The sequence below is a fragment of the Drosophila arizonae genome, chromosome 2 (genome assembly GCF_054131065.1).
Source record: "Drosophila arizonae isolate 15081-1271.41 chromosome 2, UAZ_ARI_1.0, whole genome shotgun sequence".
Taxonomy (NCBI): Eukaryota; Metazoa; Arthropoda; class Insecta; order Diptera; family Drosophilidae; genus Drosophila; species Drosophila arizonae.
This window is the reverse complement of record NC_142922.1, coordinates 10453986-10472523: the sequence shown is the minus strand read 5'-3', so window position 1 is coordinate 10472523 and position 18538 is coordinate 10453986. Positions and strand designations below refer to the sequence as shown.

The following is an 18538-nucleotide window of genomic DNA, read 5'->3' as shown; positions in this document are numbered from 1 at the left end:
GTAGATCATCGAATTCTTAATACTCAAGAATAACTTTTATACATTAACTTTAATTGAAACGCTTAAAGATTAGTTACTATATCAATAGAATACACAATATTAATTGATTGAAAACGATCCAACGCAACAAACCTTATATAAATAGATCAACTAACTAGATTGATTTTCCATAGTTAAAGTTGATTTCATGAACTTAAAAACTAAATGGGATTGAAACATAATGGCTGATGTCGGACGGATGGAACCCTATGATGCAGTCACAATCAGCGCATCCAGGGAGTCCGAGTCAAAGTCCGAGTCCGACTCCATATCTTTAAGTGGCCTCTTAGTCTTGACCATGCTGTGTATAGGGACTTAACGCATAGGAAATCTTCGTTGTCCTACTTAACGTCCTCGTCATACGTTTGCCCTTGACCTGTTTCTTTACAATCAATGGCAACATCAACTTAGCCTGCCTTCTCCTCCTTCTGCGGAAAGGGAGGATTAGTTTTTCATTCCTCTTCATGCTCCTCATTCGCCGCCGTGTAAAATAACCTCTATGATGCAGTTAGGGGCAGCACAGCCAGAGAATCCCAGTCTGAGCTCGAATCCGAGTGCGAGCTATAGTCCGATGCAGATTCGGAGACACAGTCAGAGTCAGTCTCCGAGTCTTTACTTTCAAGCGGCCTATCACTCATGACCATGCTATGTATGGGATTAACGCATATGAAATCTTTGTTGTTCAGCTTGGCTTCCGCATCATACGTTTGCTTTTGTTCTGATTCTTTATCATAGAAATCAGCTTCGTCTGCCTCTTCCTTCTTTTGCAAAAGAGGAACAGGAAAAGGAATAGGAACATGCTGAACTATCCTTCCCTTTTCGTGTTCCCCGTTTGACAGCACATATACTAACCCCTAGGAAGCACTCACGGGCAGTGCATCCACGGAAGTCATAATGACATCCGAGTCCTTCTCATCAACGGGCCCATTTTTTATCGTCCCGTGTATTGGCTTGACGCAAAGAAAGTCTTCACTATCTAGCATAACGTCCTCGTCGTCTGTTAATTCTTCATCTGGTTCTTCCTTAAATTCAAAATCTGCATCATCTTCGTCATCCGCCTCTGCCTCCGCCTCCTCTTCCTCAACTTCTTCTTCCTCTTCTCCCTCCTCTGATTCCTCTTCCTCTGATTCTTCTTCTTGCTTTTCAGGCGTCCGCTCTACAGCATTGTTCTGATTCGGGTTATTTGTGGTTGCCACCATTGGATTATCTGCATAAGGTTTTCTGCTGTTGTCTAGCGGCTCACGTTTTGCAGTTTTGATCGACTTTTTAATTTCTTTAATGTTGAGACCCGTCTCCTTGGTCTGAAACTTACATGCGACCGCAATGCGCAGATTGACTATCAGCGAGAATAGCTTGACCGTAGGTCCCACTTTCAGCTTAAAGTAGGTTGTCAAATCTTTTCGTCCCAACATTAGCAAAGCTCGTCCATCGATTTCTTCATCGAAAAGCATTTTCGCAATGCTGGAGGATTTGAGCGCTCGCTCCACAAACTCATAGACGTCCCAGTTGGTCCAGTAGAGCGGATTGCTCCTCAGCTGCGTCATATCAAAGTCGCTGTTCCGTTGCCACAGGCGATAATTGCGTGCAAGATGTGGCCCATATTCCGTCACAATGCTCTTGGCTATAGCTAGGCAGCGCGGATTGAGTTCGCCCTGTCCAGCTGGGGCTGTTTTGACCTTGGTATCAGTTGGTAACGGTGTTTTTACATCGCGCGTCATGTTTGCCGGTGGCTTCGAATCTAAGCTCGGTCGTGGTGTGTCCACTTTTTTGAGCGCATTTCCCTTGGTTCCTAGCTTCGAATCTGAGTTTAACTGCGATGCTGAACCGGGTAAAGGATCCTGTGCGTGAGTCTGCGGCCTTGGAGACGATCGCGACTGTGGCGACGAAGAGGACAATGACGGCGACAATGATGGTGACTGCGATTGGGACTGCGATATGGAAGGTGAGGGCGACGGCGACGGCGACTGTGGCATTGGTGAGTCTGCTCGCTTGATATGCTCGGGAAGGACACGCGGCGGTTTTACCGTCTTGGCACGCCACTGCCGCCAGTTGTCCGGCGCATAAGGACAGCAGTCGCGCAGAGCATGCAAGTTGAGATTGAAGCGTTTGGCGTTTCCGAACCCACGGCAGCCTGGCACATCGCACGGCATCAGCGGGGGATCCTGCTTGAAGTTGGGCGGAACTTCCAGGTCATGTGAGGTAGCCTGACACCAACCGATCGGATGTAGATCTGGACTATCATCCTCCAGCCAAAAATAGTACTCTGCAGGCCAGCAATCCAGATGTAATTGAATGCGATAGCCCTTGCGTGTGATCACTGTCGCTGGACGTATCAGGCAGGGATTACGTTGATCGACTACCTCGAGTTTCATGCGTGCTTGAAACTCCATGGGTTCACGTGGCTTGAATAATCTTTCGGGGGCTGCAATGCCTCCCGTTTCTTCAATATAGCTCGCCCAGTTGAATGTAAGATTCTGATAGTCGGGTGGCACGATCAGCTGCTGGCGACCATCATGCCAGCCGCAGGGATGAATATATGGCGAGTTTATGTGCACCCAAAAGTCGTAGCAATCGTCCCAGCCATCAAAATGTACCCGTATACGCTCATCTAGTATATCCGCAACGGTGGCTACACATATCTTGCCCGTATCATTTAAATCCTCCGCCTCCAGGTGCATGCCCACACGAAAGTCATTTATCTGCGTATGGCTGGATGTTTTCAGATGGGTGAAGAGTATTGCAGGCGCTGCTTCAGCATTTGTTTTCAACAGATACCGATGCCAGTTAAATTTATCCGAGCAATAACCCTTGGGTGCTTGGAGTACACGCGAGGTGCGTTCGCACCAGCCCGGCGGAAAAATGTCCATTGAATCAGCGTTGACCCAAAAATCATACATACTGGGATAGCCATCGAAATTGAGCTTCAAGCGGTAGCCACGCACTTCGACAATGGTGCACACACAGAAGAGCGAACAGTTCTCGGGATCGATGGCCTCCAATTTCATGCCGAGCTTAAACTGATTGGGGCTAATAGGAAACGGATTGGGGAAGAGATGTATTGGCGCCGCACCACCATTGCCTTTCATTTTTAGATATTCGGTCCATTTAAATATTGGCTTCGATTCGTTTAATCTAGGCTCACGACAGCGTTCCTTTTCACGATTTTGCTTCTGCAGCTGTAGCTGTTGTTGCAGCTCTAGTTGTAGCTGTTGTTGTTGCATCTGCTGATGATGCTGATGCAGATGCTGTACATGACCATTCGTTGCCCTTGGCTCCATGCGACTTATTTTGTTTTCGCTGGCAGCGCTGGGCGGATTAAGCTGGCGACGTTTGGGAACGCGTCGCACGCAGCTAATCGAGCAAAATCCTGCAAAGAAGTGGAATATTAGTTTATGATTTGTTTAGATCTTCGAGTTGACTCACTTGGTGCCAGAAAATCAGAGGCGGGTCCATGGCAATTGCAGCGTGAGCACAAGTAGAGCAATGGATCGCTGCTGCCGTTGGGTCGTCGCACAGGTCGATCATAGAGAGATCTCTCAAAGTATTCAGCTGGACCATGACGTGGTTCACATCGCTCTGCCAGCTGCAGCAAATTGTAGCGATTGAGCTCGAAGCGCATTTTAGAATTCTGAAGCATGCTTGGCTGCTGGTCCCGCCAGCGCAGCATGCTGAAATTCTGTTGCATGCTGCGCCTGAAGGTGCTCAATGCAAAGGCAACATTTGGCATCAGGTCAACATTTTTGTTTTGCAGTCGTGAAATGGGTGCTACCGTGATGGTGCCCGACTTGTCCACATTGCTGGCACACACAGACAAAGGTGAGCTGTTGTCCATAAGCTCATCGCAGCGCAACGACTTCTCAAATTCCTCTTTAGACACCGGCAATGTTTCCGCTTTAACAATGTTGATGATGGCACCATTGCCTGGATGCTTTATTTCCAGCGGCTGCTGTTTGGGTTGCTTCGGCTCCTCCGGTTTAGTGCATGGCAGAATGATCATTTCCACATCACTGCTGCAGCTGCTCGCAATGCTGCTACTCCGACTGGCTGTTGAGTTTTTTCTCGAAGCTGAAACTGAAATTATTGGAGTTGCTGCTTGTCGCAGTCCTTGTTGCTGCTGCTGTTGCTGCTGCTGTTGCTGTTGCTGCTGCTGTTGCTGCTGATGTTCCTGTTGCTGCTGTTGTTGCTGCTGTTGCTGTTGTTGCTGCTGCTGCTGTTGCTGCTGTTGCTGTTGTTGCTGCTGTTGCAGTTGCTGCTGTTCCTTCTGCTTCTGTTGCTCCTGCTGTTTCCGCCTTTCCTCTGCCTCCTTTTCCTCGTCACTGTCATCGTCGTCTATGGTTATGGTTTCTATATGAGTTGGCTGCTCCACTACATCCACCTCCTTGGCCATAATGGCCACCGAGTGCCGTCGCTCCGCTGCATTGTTTTGTAACAAAATGATTGTCGCATTCTCTTCACTGCCGGCCAACGATTTGGAGCGCTGCAGCTTGGGCGAGCCCAGTTGCTCACCTGGCTGAGTTAATTTTGCGATTGTTGTTAGCTGTGTTCCTGCTGGCACGATTGCTGCTACTGTTGGCGCTAGTGGCGGGGCGGGCGTCACTGGCGTCACTGGTACAATGACAGCCATAGGACTTGGTTGTACTTTCATAATTTTGGTGCTATTTGCTGGAGCTGCGGGTAGTGGAGTAATCTTGATCTCTGGCAAAGCGTTGGTGGCCATTGCCATGGATGTAGGCATCGAAGTGGGCACCAGCGGAGGCATAGGAGGAGTGTTCGTTGCCGTGGGCATGCAGCTGGACCCAGTGCCAGGCGGTGACTTAGAGTTCAAATTGTTTTTGCTGTTGTTGTTGTTGTTGTTTTTGTTAGCGTTTTGAGTGCCGTTTTGGTTGCAATTGGCCTTCAGTGGTTTGGTCAAGACGAGCGCACCGGAATTAGCCTGAGCCTGCACCTGACCAAATTTCAATCGGATTTTCTCCACAGCCGCCTTGCTCAATATAACCGGAGTTTGTTTTTTCGACAGCAACGAAATTTGGGCTGGCGCAGCAGCGGCTGAAAGCAGAGAACAAAAACAAAAAACGAAATTAACATTATGCAGTAAATTTATATAAGCATACAGGAAAAAGCGTGTTTACGTATGAATACTTGCATACATTCTACGCAGATATATTTGTATGTATATATACATTCATATATATATGTATTTATATATATATGTAAATATATATCAATTTATATACTTTGATAAAAATGAATGTTTCTTGTTGCTGTTGTTGTTGTTGGTAATGTTGAGTCACTCGGGAAAGGCTAGTCTGCTAAATATTTGTTGAATTCCATTTTACAAATTCGAAAGTTTGAAGTATTGTCCTCGCTGCATTCCTGCTATACAAAATACCAACTTAATGTTTTCTTCACTCGCTCGCTTGAGGCAGCTGCAGCTGCAAAAACCTGATCATCGTCATAGACGATGTGCACGCCCGCCCGCAACTTTAGCATATATATATATATATACATTCATGTCGAACACACATAACTTTGATAAATAACAACAACAATGAGAAGAAAAAAAGAAGCAAAAACAGAATAAAACATTTTAAGTGTTATATTTACAAGTGACTTTTAGCCTCTTCAAAACAGAAACTGCCACATAAAACGTTTGTGACATCAGCTTAAAACCAGAAAATGAATTTCAGTTAAATCATCTGTCCATCGATTTAATAAAATCAGCAACAACAACAATAGCACTAACATAAACGGAAAAACGTGAACTATATAAATCTGAAAATAGCCACATGAAACTTATTTTCGTACTCAAACTAATTAATATTATGAAATAGAGAAAAAAAAGTTGTAAAGTCGTTAAACGGCAGTAATATCGCTAGTTAAATAGACAGCTACAATGATAACAATAGTATAATGTATAATAGTAATAATAAAAGACTACACTCACACACACGCACACACACACATACATACACGGTCAGAAATTCATTTCAGCGCGACCAGCGACAACAAACTAAATGAGCGACTCGCAGCAAATGAAATGGATTGAAAGGCAAAACCGAAATCGAATCGAAACGAGGCAGCAGCGCCAGCAGCAACAGCATGGAAGACAACACAAACAATTACATATGTATGTATAGACGTACATATAGGGCTATGCTATATGACGATCGAACTTCAAATCTTAATCTCTATTATATAAGTACTAAAATGGAACTTACCCGTTTTAAGCGAACCTTTGGCAGCCACCATATTTATCAATTGCGTCTGAGTTGAGACGGCAGCTGTTCCTGATGACTGAATCGGACTATTGTGAATGGCAGCATTTTGCTGGAGTTGCTGCTGATTCTGTTGTTGCTTCTGCTGTTGCTGCTGCGGCTGTGGTTGTAGTTGTTGTTGCTGCTGCTGCTGTGGTTGTTGTTGCTGGGTCGGCACGGTAGCCAGCGTGGTGGCCGATCGTATGAGCATAGGCGGTGCTTGTGCCTGTGGCTGGGACTGTGGCGGTGCCTGTGGTTGTGGTTGTGACTGCAACTGCAATTGTGGATTACCCTGTGCAGGTACAACCGTCTGGACATTGGTCTTGGTACAAGTGGGATTGAGCAGCGTTTTAGGCGTCAATATTGAGAGCAGAGAACTGGCATTCCCATTGGGTCCATTACTAACCAGTTGTATAAGAGGCGGCACCGGTGCTGTTAAATTATGATTATGGTGAAAATTAGTTTTGAATGGCTTCGGTACCACATTTATTGGCGTTAGTTTCGGTTTAATGGCAGACGATGCATTATTGTTAATTTTTTTACTAATTTTACTATTAAATTTACAAGTATTACTGCTGTTATTATTGTAGTTATTTTTAGTGTTGCTAAAGTTGTTAATAGTTGTATTACAGGGTTTGGCTGGCTTTGGGGCAATGGGCACAAAACGCATCTCCTCGGGCTGCTTGACCGTGGCCGTTGCCTTGTTGCTGAATGATTTTACAGGCGACATCGTCTTGGGCACTTCTCGTTGGGGATTTACAGTTCCCACATTGGCGGGCAACATGATTAATTTTATTATATTTGATTTCAAACTTTAATGTTTCTTTTCGATTGACAGCACGGACACTAGTATTTGACTGTTTCCTTCAAAACTTATTCAAAGTCAACTCAAATGGCGTCTTTTTACACTTTTCAACTGCAGGCAAAAGAATTCGTACGTTGCCGCACAAGTTTTGGCATTTTATTCAATCACTACACCTTTGCCCAAACATTCGGTATTTTTTCCGCGGTTAATTATTCGTTTTCGCTTAATATGGATAGTATTTTACTATGGTGAGTATTAGGGTTTAAAAGCTTTCATATTTAGCACAACATTTTAAATATATCCTGTTGATTATGTATATATTAAATATTATCACGCGCTAACTGTTTTGCAAATGTTAGTATTTAATTATGGATTTTTTGCGCTGTAGTATTTTATCTGCCAAACATGGCAGTTCCACGTTGTTGCTCGATTTTTAAAAAGGTTTCAGTTAGATCGACACATGATTTTTCCTGTAACAATTGAAAAGTTTAAGATATTAAGTAGAATGTATTGATTTCTAAAAAGTAAACATATTTATGATAAATTGCCGGTTATAATGAGTAATAAGACGCCGTTAATTTGCGCGCCTGTTTGACACTGCATATATTCAATCTAGTTGGCAGCACTTCGAATGAAGAATATTGCTATAAATTGTTGGTATGCTGCATAGAGATTTATATATTTGCTTAGACAACATTTACAACATTTACCAATGGCTCAAGCCCACGTGCCGGATTTATAGCTACGTTAACTGCATCTTTAACAAATTAGTCTTTAAATTTTTCAATTCACAGTTGTTACGTATATCTATGACTATGACTATACTGATGCCAATGTCATATATACATATATGTATGTACATATGTACATACCTTATCTGGGCTTTACTTATTATGCCAAAAGCATAGTAAAATTCGCATTTACTTTAAAATTTAGATGATGTAAAACATAAACAATGATTACCTTTGAAAGTTAAGATGAATTCAACTCCGAGAAATTGTTCTACCATTTGCTTTTGGCTGGCAGGAACATACAGAACTATAAATGGAAAAAGTTAACATTGAAAATGTAAACAGTTGGATAAAAGATAAACATTACCTCTTCTTAGTTATAGAGATATTACAAAGTTGTTATCCATCTATACGGAAATGTATATTTATATACTTTGCGCAAATGCTAACCATTCTTTGACTATAGAGCAACACTTCAAGTATATATATGTATATATAAGTAAATACATGTGAACTTTTTAACGCTTCATCAGGACAATGTATTAGAATTCAGCACAACCTTATAGTTTTGAGTTTTGTAGTTAGTTACTAAACGACCTGTTTTCAGTTCAACGTTAAAAACTATAATGGCATAAAGCATGCGTGTGTATTTTAATTCGTCGATCGAATGCTTCCCAGGTGGCAACTCTACAATAAGTCTCATTTCGGTTATTTTTAAAATAATTAGCTTTAAATATTGATTTTGAGTAGAGTTTTCATTTTGTTTTTTCTTACTGTTGATTTAAACATAACTTTGAGCATATCTTAAGATAACATTGCTATTAATTATTGAAAATTTTCCCTCTAACGGCGTTTCATAACGTTAAGCAAAAGCAACAGTTGTTTATTGTTTCCATCAGTGATATGCTTAATAGGGGCACCACTTTTAGGCAGTGAATAAAAATTTCTTATTCAACGAACATAAATTTTATGTTGACATGATATTTTTTTAATATTATTGATTGAGTTTTAAACTATTAAGATTCTAGTTGGAACTGCTGCTTCCTCTTTTCTCAATTTCCAATTAAATGTAACAGTGCTGTAAAATGATGGAAAGCTAGTGTGGAATAGCGTATTTTTAACCAAAAAGTGGTAGTTTAGTATTCGTGTAATTTTTCTTAATAAAATCAAAAAATTCATTTAATTGATAGTTGACTCATAGCTATAACATAATTCATCATGTCGATAATCAACAACGATGATAACATAATGGCGATTGACGAAGATCCGCAAGGTATGTTAATTGTATTGATGTGGATGTGGAACAGTTGGGCGCGTCCAACTGTGGGAAGAGTTATAATTTCATTGGTTCTTTTATAGTTATTATCAACGATGATGAGCCCTCAACAACGCAAAACATCGCGAATGGTCGCTCTATGGACTCACTGCGCTCCTCATTTACCAATCAGAGCTCAACCCCAGATTCATCTCACAATTCGCTTGACACCCTTGACGTGGGGCCGGATGACATACAGGAAAAATCTCGTTTGATTACGCAGGTTCTGGAGTTACAAAATACTCTGGATGATTTGTCACAGCGCGTGGACTCTGTCAAGGAAGAGAATCTAAAATTACGCTCTGAAAATCAAGTGCTTGGTCAATATATTGAGAATCTGATGTCCGCCTCTTCTGTCTTTCAATCGACGAGCCCGAGTGCATCAAAAAAGAAGTAGAAGGATGAGCGCTCCCTACCGACACAAAATATGCCTTGTCATTTTTGATATACATTAATGCTTTTGTTATTGCTGCAAAGTAATTGATGCTCGCTAATCTGTCGAATTTGTGCACAATATAATTTATACTATTAGTTAGAACATACGCTTATATATGCTATACACATATACCATATATATTATAATTATATATAACTATACACTTTAATTATTTATTAATATAGCTAATTAATAAATCAATATTAACACGCTGGTCATTCCCATGTTTGAATATGAGATTTTTCACTTTTTGCAACGGTTGGGCAACCCTAAATCGTAAACAGCTGCCAGCTGGTTGTCTCGCAACAACAAATGTAAAGCAAAGAACCTATTTTCATTATTACAAAACACAAAAAGTGTAGAAAAAATAACTGCGTAAATATTTTAAATTCGCCTTATAACCAGAAAATGATGAAAATAAGTATATAAATCTAAAATGTGTACGAATTGAGTTCAAAATTGTAAGCAATAGGTGAAAAAGTGATTGCGAAATACGCAGCAAACAAAATCGAATGCACATTGCTTTGGCCCCCACTACAGGAACACCAGCAGCAGCAGCAATAGCAACAACAATAACAAAAGCAGACGAACGCCAGTGTTGCACAACCTTCAGAAAAATTGCTGGCTGAATCGCATACACGCACATTTACTTACATATGTATATCAGTGCGATTATTGTTTAGTGTTCAATTTTAATACATATACTCCAGTTGTGTGCCTTCTTTTTGTAATGCAACGCAATTAAGGAAGTCAACGTCACAGCTGATATCTGTCCATGCCACAGCGCAGTTAACGTCAATGCGTATGGCGGAAGCAGCGCCAGCGCCAGCGCCAGTCACAGCTACATACATCATCAACAACAACAACAGCAGCAATAACCGTATAACAGTAACAACAAAGACGGCTGCGCTCATTTAGAGTCTCGAGCGAACAACAATCATACCAAAGGCACAACACTCAGACGGAGATTTTATTTGAACAGCAACTGTCGCACTCATACAATCACAATTTACGCAACTATAAGTCAAATGAAAAATGTGTTGATCTCCTTGCAAGCGTTGCAAACAATTTCTCTGTGACGCACCGAGCATCCATCGGAGCCACCAATCCCTCAGCGTAAATATTAACAACCTTCAACTAAAGCAGGAGCGATGTCGTTCTCCGATTTCGATGCCATCTACGAGGATGAGCAGCTGGATGACTTAGAGCATTTCCAGGATCAGACAGTGATGCCAGTGCCCGAACCAATTATCATACGAGGCGCGGGCAACATGACTGTGTAAGTGAAGACTAATGAAATAAGTATAATGTATATATGTACACATACATATATGCGTTATACGCTGATACATAATGTATTAATTCTCAATGTAGCTCAAGGCTCTTGATACCTAAAAATTGAGTGTTCTCTGGCTCGTATTCATTTTGTTTACATTGATAGCAGGCGTTCAGCACATGCGTTTGACCTTGTGCTATTTGGCGGCCAGTTGTCAATAATTGATTACCTGATTGACTGACTGACGGACTGACAGGTTGCATAACTGAATTAGATAAATATAAACAGAATGCGAATTGCGTATACGAATTTCTTCTTTCTTGCATTGCAGCTTTGGCCTGAGCAATCGGTTTAATTCCGAATTTCCCTGCGGCTTGCTATCGCGCGTTGCGCCGGAGGAATTCAAAGCGACCATCGGTCGCATCAATGGCATACTAAAGAAGACCCTGCCCCTGAATGTCAAGTGGCTCTTTTGCGGCTGCGTTTGCTGTTGCTGCACCCTGGGCTGCTCCCTCTGGCCGGTCATATGTTTGAGCAAACGCGTAAGATTGAAGCTTTAATCATATTCATGCATATTTTTCTCCGACAATGGCAATAGATATTAACTGTCCTCTTATCATTTGCTTGCAGACGCAACTGACTCTGGATAAGTTGCTCGAGTGGGAAAATAGTCATTTATATCATAAGCTCGGCCTGCACTGGCGTTTACATAAGCAACAATGTGATTCCAATTCCATGATGGAGTATGTTATTTTAATTGAATTTATACCCAAGACGCCCATCTATCGGCCCGACTAAATGTATATATATATATATATATATATATATATAATATATATGTAGGCAGTGTGGATCATTGCAGTCGTTGGGGCAATCGTTTTGGAGGGGTGTTCATTAAGGGGGGCCTGTAATCGTAATTGTAAAATATAAAAAAAAGAAAAAAAAACTAGCAACTAATAATTATAAATATAATTATAATAATAGTTATGCTTTAGGCGTTTAATCTTGTGCAACAACTAAACACAACTAGTTTAGTGAAACATACACATACACATTTTAAGCTAGTGCTAGTTACTATGTAGTATTTAGTTTAAACAAATTTTTGAAAGAATATATATATATATAGCTAATAAGAACAATTGATTTCTCGCTAGTTTCTAATGCGTTTTCATATTTCGTTTAATTCCTAATTCTTGAATATATTGTTTCAAATAATGCAATACTAAATACAATTCTTGTTAAGAAAACTGGAAATTGAAAACTGATTCTTGAGCTGTAGAATGCATTGAGGTGTGCGAGATGCAGAAATGGAAGCCGACACTTAAGAACTCTTTAATGCTGCATTCGATTAATACTTGTATTCATATATTTTTATACATATATATTTTACAATTTTACAATTTTTCACCAATTTTAAGAAAAATACAATCTTGATTCAGCTTTGTAAATTTACATAATTTCATATATTCATAAATGATACGGTTTCCATATCTGCTTCGATTTCGATATTGCTTAAATATCACTATGTATTAATATATTTTGATGTTTCAATAGATTTAATAGCACAAACAATGCTTAAATATAATCAAGTCTTTTAACAATGTGGGCTTTGCTCTAGGAATATGTATATATATAATCTATATATATATGCCTAAATGTTTTTTTTTTTTTCTTTTCAAAAATTAAGGAATGTGATTGGAAATGTTTCTGGTTTTGGACATTAGGAATGACAATATTATAGTTCTCTATTTTTGTGATAATACTTGATATACTAGAATATATTAATATATATATTAACATATTTGTGCGTCGATCGAGCTTCTGCTTTGATTGGAGGATAATTCGCTGACTGTGTTAACAGACGATTCCACAACAGCTTCGGTCTCATTGCATTCTTCACTCTCCTGCGTTTCCTCTTCGTATTGCTCCAGCTCTTCATCTTCTTTGTCCCCCTCATCCTCCGTCTCTTCTTCCTCAAGCTTTTGAATGTCCTGTGGCAGCTCAGTATCAGGTTTCAGTGAGAGACAGCTACTCGACGTGTCCTTCTGCTGCTGGACCTTGGCTTTAGCGGATGGTTTACTTTTTGCCACCTCCTCTACCTCGTCCTGCTCACACGGAATCAGCTGCTTGGCTGCCCGAAGCAGTACGTCCGTTTGTTTACGCAGAGCACTCATGACCAAATTATCCTGCTTCAGCTGGAACTGATGCTCGCGGCGTGCAAACTGCTTTTGCTGCTGGAAGAAATTATGGAGCATCTCTTTCTGTGCCTCCCGCATTGCAGTGGCCAGATGGCTAAGCTCCTTCTGGAATAGCTCATCCTGTTGTTCCTTGCGACGCTGTGCCTGTTCAGCGAGTATTCGACTTCTCTGTTCTTCCGCGGCGACAGCATCTTCATTGTGAATGCTGCTTTGCTGATTGGGGCTCTCGTAGAGTGTGGAGCTGCGCTGCAGCTTGATGGGCACAGGTGACGATTGCTGACCAAATTGAAGACGCCGCTTTCGAGGAGGCGTTTGCTGTTCAGTGAGCAGCTGCGCCTGCCTGCTCGTCGAGGCATATGGAATGGAATATTTCGGCATAGGCTGGCTGGGCATGGGCGGCGATGGTGATTGTGGCGGCGATATGGACTGTTCCAGATCAGGTATCATGCGATCTGGACGCAGCATGTATCCCGTGTCGCGCACAGGTACGGGTTTCAGCGCACGTACGTTCGCCGGCTGCACACTGATCTCACGGGGAATGCGCAGCGGTGGCTGTTTACGGGGCAGCATCAATTTGGTATTGGGATGCACGAAATTAATGCTGCTGGTGCTATTTAAGGCCATGCTGCGATTGCCCCGGCCGGGACCACCGTTCACGGCAGGCTTGGTGAGCTGTGAGACAGGTCGTTCGATCTGGAGTATGCCATGTGTGGGCGTGGATGCGACAATTGGCTGTGCATCGTTTGCAAAGGCGGCAACGCGCAGCGGCGGCAGGGATAAGGACTGCGACTTGCTCGGATACATCGTGGACGAATCGTCCAGGTCTCTTTGTTCCATGCTGCTTGGCGGTGGCGAGGGCGACGTCGGTGCCGTTGGCGGCGGTGTATTGGTGCTATCCATGCCCAAATCCATTTCGGGCTCGTGTTTCACATTGACCGTGAAGGGCATGTGCTCCAGGGCCTGCGTTTGGTCGTGCGCTCGTACATAGTCCTCGTTTTTCAGGTCCTCCTCGCTCGAGTTGGGATGATGATCAATAGGCATTGTCTCGTAACCTGATAAATTAAATATTTCATATTTGAACATTTGATTTTTGACTCAAAACTCATTTGTGATGACGCTCTTACCCGTATCCAGGGGTTCCGGCTTGATTAGACCCAAGCGAAAGCCAAATATGGGATGTTCCACGCCCAGCTCCTCCTTGACCTCGGTATTCTTGATCACTGCCTTGGCCAGCTCCGCATTGGAGCTGTCTCTGGAGTTACCACACTCACTACTGATGCCACTGCCAATGCTGTTTGCATTCGCATGCTCGCGCAGCATGCGGCAAAGCACGCGGTACACCTCCTCCGGCACGACCTTGGGTATGCCATTGCCGTGCCGCGTTGTTGTGTTGTATGTGGACTTGAGGAACTTCCATTTGGTCCAGATCTGAATACTTGACTTTTTCACAAGGCCCTTCCTGCGCATCGCCTCCTCGATTTGGCGAAACACATGCTCGCTCTTCACATTCCGATCGCTGAGCTGGTCCAGGGCATTCATCTCCTGCATTATGTTCAGCATCTCGAGCATCTCAACGCGACTCCACAGGTTGCGCTCCGGTCTAGTGGACGTCTCTTTACCGCCATTGCCACTGCCATTGCCATTGGACATGGGATCACTTTTGATACGCATTGGTGTCAATAGCTCGTCCACATCGCCCACCAGCCCATTGCCCGAGGCAGCCGTATTGATTAGCTTGTTGATGCTTTGATTTTGATTTTGATTTTGTTGCTTTTGCTGTTGTTGTTGCTGCTGTTGGCGCATATTGTGCTCCACTTTGCTAATTAAACGCATTTTTGTATGGGCGGCCACTGTGGTGGAGGCGTGGTTGTGCTTACCAGCAAAACTTTTCTCGCTGTGGCTTTCCTGCTCGGAATACCGCGGCATTAACATCGATGCGTCTTTTCTATTTCCCTCAAATGGTTACGTAAACTCTATTGAGAACAGAACCAAAGTGAAAAAGTTAGTTATATTCAACAATATAAATTGAGGCAATATTGAAAAACTCTCATTTTCAAAATACAAAACTATGTTTTCTAAAAAAACATTTAGTTAAATGGCTTAGAATATACAATGTATGAAAATTCAAATCGCAGCTGCTTGGAATATTTAGAAAAACTTACTAAACCAGATTTGAAATCACATTAATACAAAAGAAAATGACACACACACTAGAAAATCATATACATATATCGAATAAACTGTCAGTTCAGTACATTTTGTGTTTATATTTCTTAAGATTATTTTTGTTACTCAGAAATTGATATGAGACAAATGAGAAGAACACTCGAAAACCCCTTAATAATGTTCATTGGTACATAGTACACCTGCGATACGTTCTCAACTTACAACTACAACGAAATCTAAATAGGTAAATAAATATATATTTTTATCGATTTTGATTACAAATTTCAATACGAAATATAACGTCAAAGGGAAGGTAAAAAAGAATAAACGTGAACACACATACACAAAAGCACACACAGAGCCACACATATAAACCTTAACTCTCATGCACACACACACACACACACACACACACACATGAACTAAATTTAGAGATAGTGAGTAAACGATTTTAAAATGTTAATAAACATGCCAAATACGATTACGAGCTCGTGAAGCACTTCGGGTACAAAGATTTCGTCACTTTTTTCGAAATGAAGCGCAATTATGTTTATAACTGCGTTCATATTGGATTATTTATATATGTACAAATATGCACATACATATGTATGTATATACACAATGTATATATAATATTTGTATATATAATAAAAATAAATGAGACTTGAGCACCCGAGATAGATGCGTAATGATATTCAAAGACGTTGCTGATACTGAAACACAATGACTGGAAAAAAGTCTATTTAGTTTTGATTGAATCTGAAATGTCGCATACATGTACATATGGATTTTTAAAGATGGAAGGGGATGTTGAGCCGGGAGAACTCGATAGCTGCATTCGAAACTCAAATCACAATTTGTGGAGCTAAAGCTGAGTAATTTTCCAGCTGTCAGAAAATCACATAAGATTGAGAGACTACATACAGTGGTTACAAGCTTCATAAAAGCCGGTTGAAAATTAGCTTTGACCCTCAATTGTTAATCAATACTTTTAAAAATAATCATCGCCATTGGACGAATTCTTCAAAAGCTACAAATTTTAGCTTATTGAAAACAACTAGTACGCTTATTGTACTAATAACTATTTGATTTAAATTTCCTATGTCACACTGTCATGTGGAAAAGATATAAAACGAGAGCGAGAGAGACAGAGAGAGCGGGAGAGCGCCACTAGCGCACGAAAATCAAGAGAGCGCTGCGTTGTCTCTCTCTCACATATTTAAGCACAGTCACACACACACACGCTATCACATGGCACAAATTTACGCTTATTATGTTGAGAATTTTTCAAGAATAAGAGAATATAAGAAAAAACGTTAATTACATTTAACAAACCAATCGTTGACAGCTTCACATAACACGGGCAATATATTTCTAATTAATAATTGGCACTGACACTTCCAATCAGCTGAATGGTTGCGTAAAATTTCGAGTTTCAATTCAGCTACTCTCACGGTTGTTTTTTAATAATAACTTTACTTAACTATTTTTCAACACAGCAACGCTAACACCTTGCCGAACAACAAAACACACACATATACACAAACACACACGCACGAGAGACTCTCACAGACACGCAGACTAGCACGGAACGAAACGACTGCGAGAGCGCTTACTCTCGCAGCAATATGAAGACGAAACAGAACAGAATTTCAACCAACAACCACCACCACGATTTCAATACTGCGAAACTCAAAAATTCAAAAGCAACGAAAGCCTACAAAAACAAACTATATACTTGCTAAACGTAACATACATCACTACATATATGCATGCATACGTATATACTACGAACGTACATATAAGCCGTTCGTTCGTGCTAGTAGTGCACACATACCTTTACACACCAAAATGCCTGCATGTATGTATGGATGTACATATACATATGTATGCATAAAATACAATACTTCGCTGTTATATTTCGGAAAGGCACAATAATGGTTATGGAATAGCTTTGGCTTTGCTAGTTGTCATATTGAGATTGCGAGATTGAATGGGAACAGCGACAAGGCATATCTGTTGGAATTCTGACATAAATAACGGGAATTATAAAAGTCATTTAGATTATATTCAATTAAAAGCGACTCTAATAGAATAATTACTATGTGCCCAATTTTAAATTTCCAAAAACATAATATTGGGGATTATTTTTAAAATGTATTTTCAGTCACTATTTTGTATACTCATTCCCAGTTAATTTGTCGAATTTAATGCACAATTTGCTTGCCCAATTTCCTGTTGTAGCGAAATGCCAAACGAGATTTACAAGTATTGAGAGGAAAGTAACCAATAAGAATGCTCTAGCATCCAGAACGGACTGTGAATGTGTAAGGTTAGGGAGGGCTAAGAGAGGGGCCAAGGCTAAAGCAAAAACAGGAAATTTGAACTTGCAGGAAAAATGCGGAAAAGCGTAGCCTTTGCATGCAAACACACACTCACATCAAAAGTGTATACAAATATATGGCTAAGGCGAAACTTTATCTGTATTTATATTTATATATACATATGTGCATGCGGTACACGTATCATTTACAGACTTATTACAGCTATATAATATTGAGCTTCAAATAAATTGGTTTTTTTTTTTTTTTTGTTTTTTTGTTGTTGTTGATAAAAGTTGAACACATTCACACAAATGCAGATACGAAGTGGAAAATAAAAAGATATGCATGAATGTATGTATATTTGTATGTGCGGATGTATTATTTATATTTACGTACAATTGTGTAGAGCAACTAGAAAACGAAGATGATTCATTCGGTAAGGTTAGGTTGTTGCTATATCTTGGCACAACTAGCGAGCTAGAATCACGAATTGAAACTGAATTTTGCAAAAAAATAAAGAAAACCCAGAACCTGCTGCCTCAAATGTTCGCCGCACTCTCAGTGTTTCGCGACTCAGCTGATTTTTTCTTTTTTTTTTCCATTTTTATTTATTTTTGTCGCTTGGGAAAAGGCAGCAAAAACTATCAGAATACGAAGAGCGAAACCTGAAAACATAATTTAATTTATTTAAATATATGTAATTATACTTTGAAATATGTATATATATTTATGCTTATGTAATAATAAGCTTATGGTAATATTTCATTCATTTATAAATATTGTAAAATATATTAAGAATTTCAATGAAAGTTTTGTTTTCTAAGGAAATAAATATAAAGCTACAATATTTATAAAATTTTTTATAAATGTAAAATATAAATATAAAGCTACAATATTTATAAAAATTTTTAGTTTTAAAATTATATATACATAATTAAGGTAAATAAATGTTAAAATTAAGTATTATTAATAGTTATCGATTTTTAACTATTTT

The 18538-nt window shown here is 40.4% G+C and overlaps 4 protein-coding genes across 11 annotated transcripts; 2 read left to right on the top strand and 2 right to left on the bottom strand.

Moving 5' to 3' along the window:
* Nucleotides 1-30: 30 nt before the first annotated feature.
* l(3)mbt (lethal (3) malignant brain tumor) lies at nt 31-8472 on the bottom strand. Of its 3 annotated transcripts, XM_089462348.1 has the most exons (6): nt 8197-8472; nt 8062-8136; nt 6924-7568; nt 6258-6725; nt 3463-5085; nt 31-3406 (listed from the first exon to the last, which is right to left on the bottom strand). In XM_089462348.1, exons 3-6 carry the CDS (start codon nt 7075-7077, stop codon nt 894-896), a joined length of 4758 nt encoding a protein of 1585 aa, XP_089318474.1. In that variant the 5' UTR covers nt 7078-7568; nt 8062-8136; nt 8197-8472; the 3' UTR covers nt 31-893. The 3 variants fall into 3 exon arrangements, with proteins under 3 accessions (XP_089318474.1, XP_089318473.1, XP_089318475.1); XM_089462347.1 differs by having other exon boundaries at nt 6258-7568; XM_089462349.1 differs by lacking the exons at nt 6258-6725; nt 6924-7568; nt 8062-8136; nt 8197-8472 and adding an exon at nt 5644-5755.
* A 59-nt stretch (nt 8473-8531) lies between these two features.
* Nucleotides 8532-9793, top strand: LOC108611887 (uncharacterized). The gene is made up of 2 exons (XM_018004720.2): nt 8532-9102; nt 9189-9793. The coding sequence occupies exons 1-2, from the start codon at nt 9048-9050 to the stop codon at nt 9539-9541; spliced, it is 408 nt and encodes a 135-aa protein (XP_017860209.1). The 5' UTR covers nt 8532-9047; the 3' UTR covers nt 9542-9793.
* An 84-nt stretch (nt 9794-9877) lies between these two features.
* On the top strand, nt 9878-12611 carry LOC108611862 (cysteine-rich hydrophobic domain-containing protein 2). Its single transcript, XM_089462414.1, has 3 exons — nt 9878-10859; nt 11188-11398; nt 11487-12611. Exons 1-3 carry the CDS (start codon nt 10732-10734, stop codon nt 11652-11654), a joined length of 507 nt encoding a protein of 168 aa, XP_089318540.1. The 5' UTR covers nt 9878-10731; the 3' UTR covers nt 11655-12611.
* Nucleotides 11829-18099, bottom strand: mrt (martik). Of its 6 annotated transcripts, none has more exons than XM_089462376.1 (3): nt 17941-18099; nt 14179-15027; nt 11829-14106 (listed from the first exon to the last, which is right to left on the bottom strand). In XM_089462376.1, the coding sequence occupies exons 2-3, from the start codon at nt 14984-14986 to the stop codon at nt 12650-12652; spliced, it is 2265 nt and encodes a 754-aa protein (XP_089318502.1). In that variant the 5' UTR covers nt 14987-15027; nt 17941-18099; the 3' UTR covers nt 11829-12649. The 6 variants fall into 6 exon arrangements, with proteins under 6 accessions (XP_089318502.1, XP_089318506.1, XP_017859932.1 ...); XM_089462380.1 differs by lacking the exon at nt 17941-18099 and adding an exon at nt 16705-17873; XM_018004443.2 differs by lacking the exon at nt 17941-18099 and adding an exon at nt 16545-17039.
* Between the last annotated feature and the right edge of the window lie 439 nt (nt 18100-18538).

Excerpts from the sequence above, each read along its gene's own strand:
- mrt (XM_089462376.1), bottom strand. The coding sequence starts at position 14,986 with ATGTTAATGCCGCGGTATTCCGAGCAGGAAAGCCACAGCGAGAAAAGT. Across the intron at positions 14,107-14,178 it reads GCCGGAACCCCTGGATACGG|GTTACGAGACAATGCCTATT; the intron begins GTAAGAGCGTCA and ends TTAATTTATCAG.
- LOC108611862 (XM_089462414.1), top strand. The coding sequence starts at position 10,732 with ATGTCGTTCTCCGATTTCGATGCCATCTACGAGGATGAGCAGCTGGAT. Across the intron at positions 10,860-11,187 it reads GGCGCGGGCAACATGACTGT|CTTTGGCCTGAGCAATCGGT; the intron begins GTAAGTGAAGAC and ends CTTGCATTGCAG. Across the intron at positions 11,399-11,486 it reads TCATATGTTTGAGCAAACGC|ACGCAACTGACTCTGGATAA; the intron begins GTAAGATTGAAG and ends ATTTGCTTGCAG.
- LOC108611887 (XM_018004720.2), top strand. The coding sequence starts at position 9,048 with ATGTCGATAATCAACAACGATGATAACATAATGGCGATTGACGAAGAT. Across the intron at positions 9,103-9,188 it reads GATTGACGAAGATCCGCAAG|TTATTATCAACGATGATGAG; the intron begins GTATGTTAATTG and ends GTTCTTTTATAG.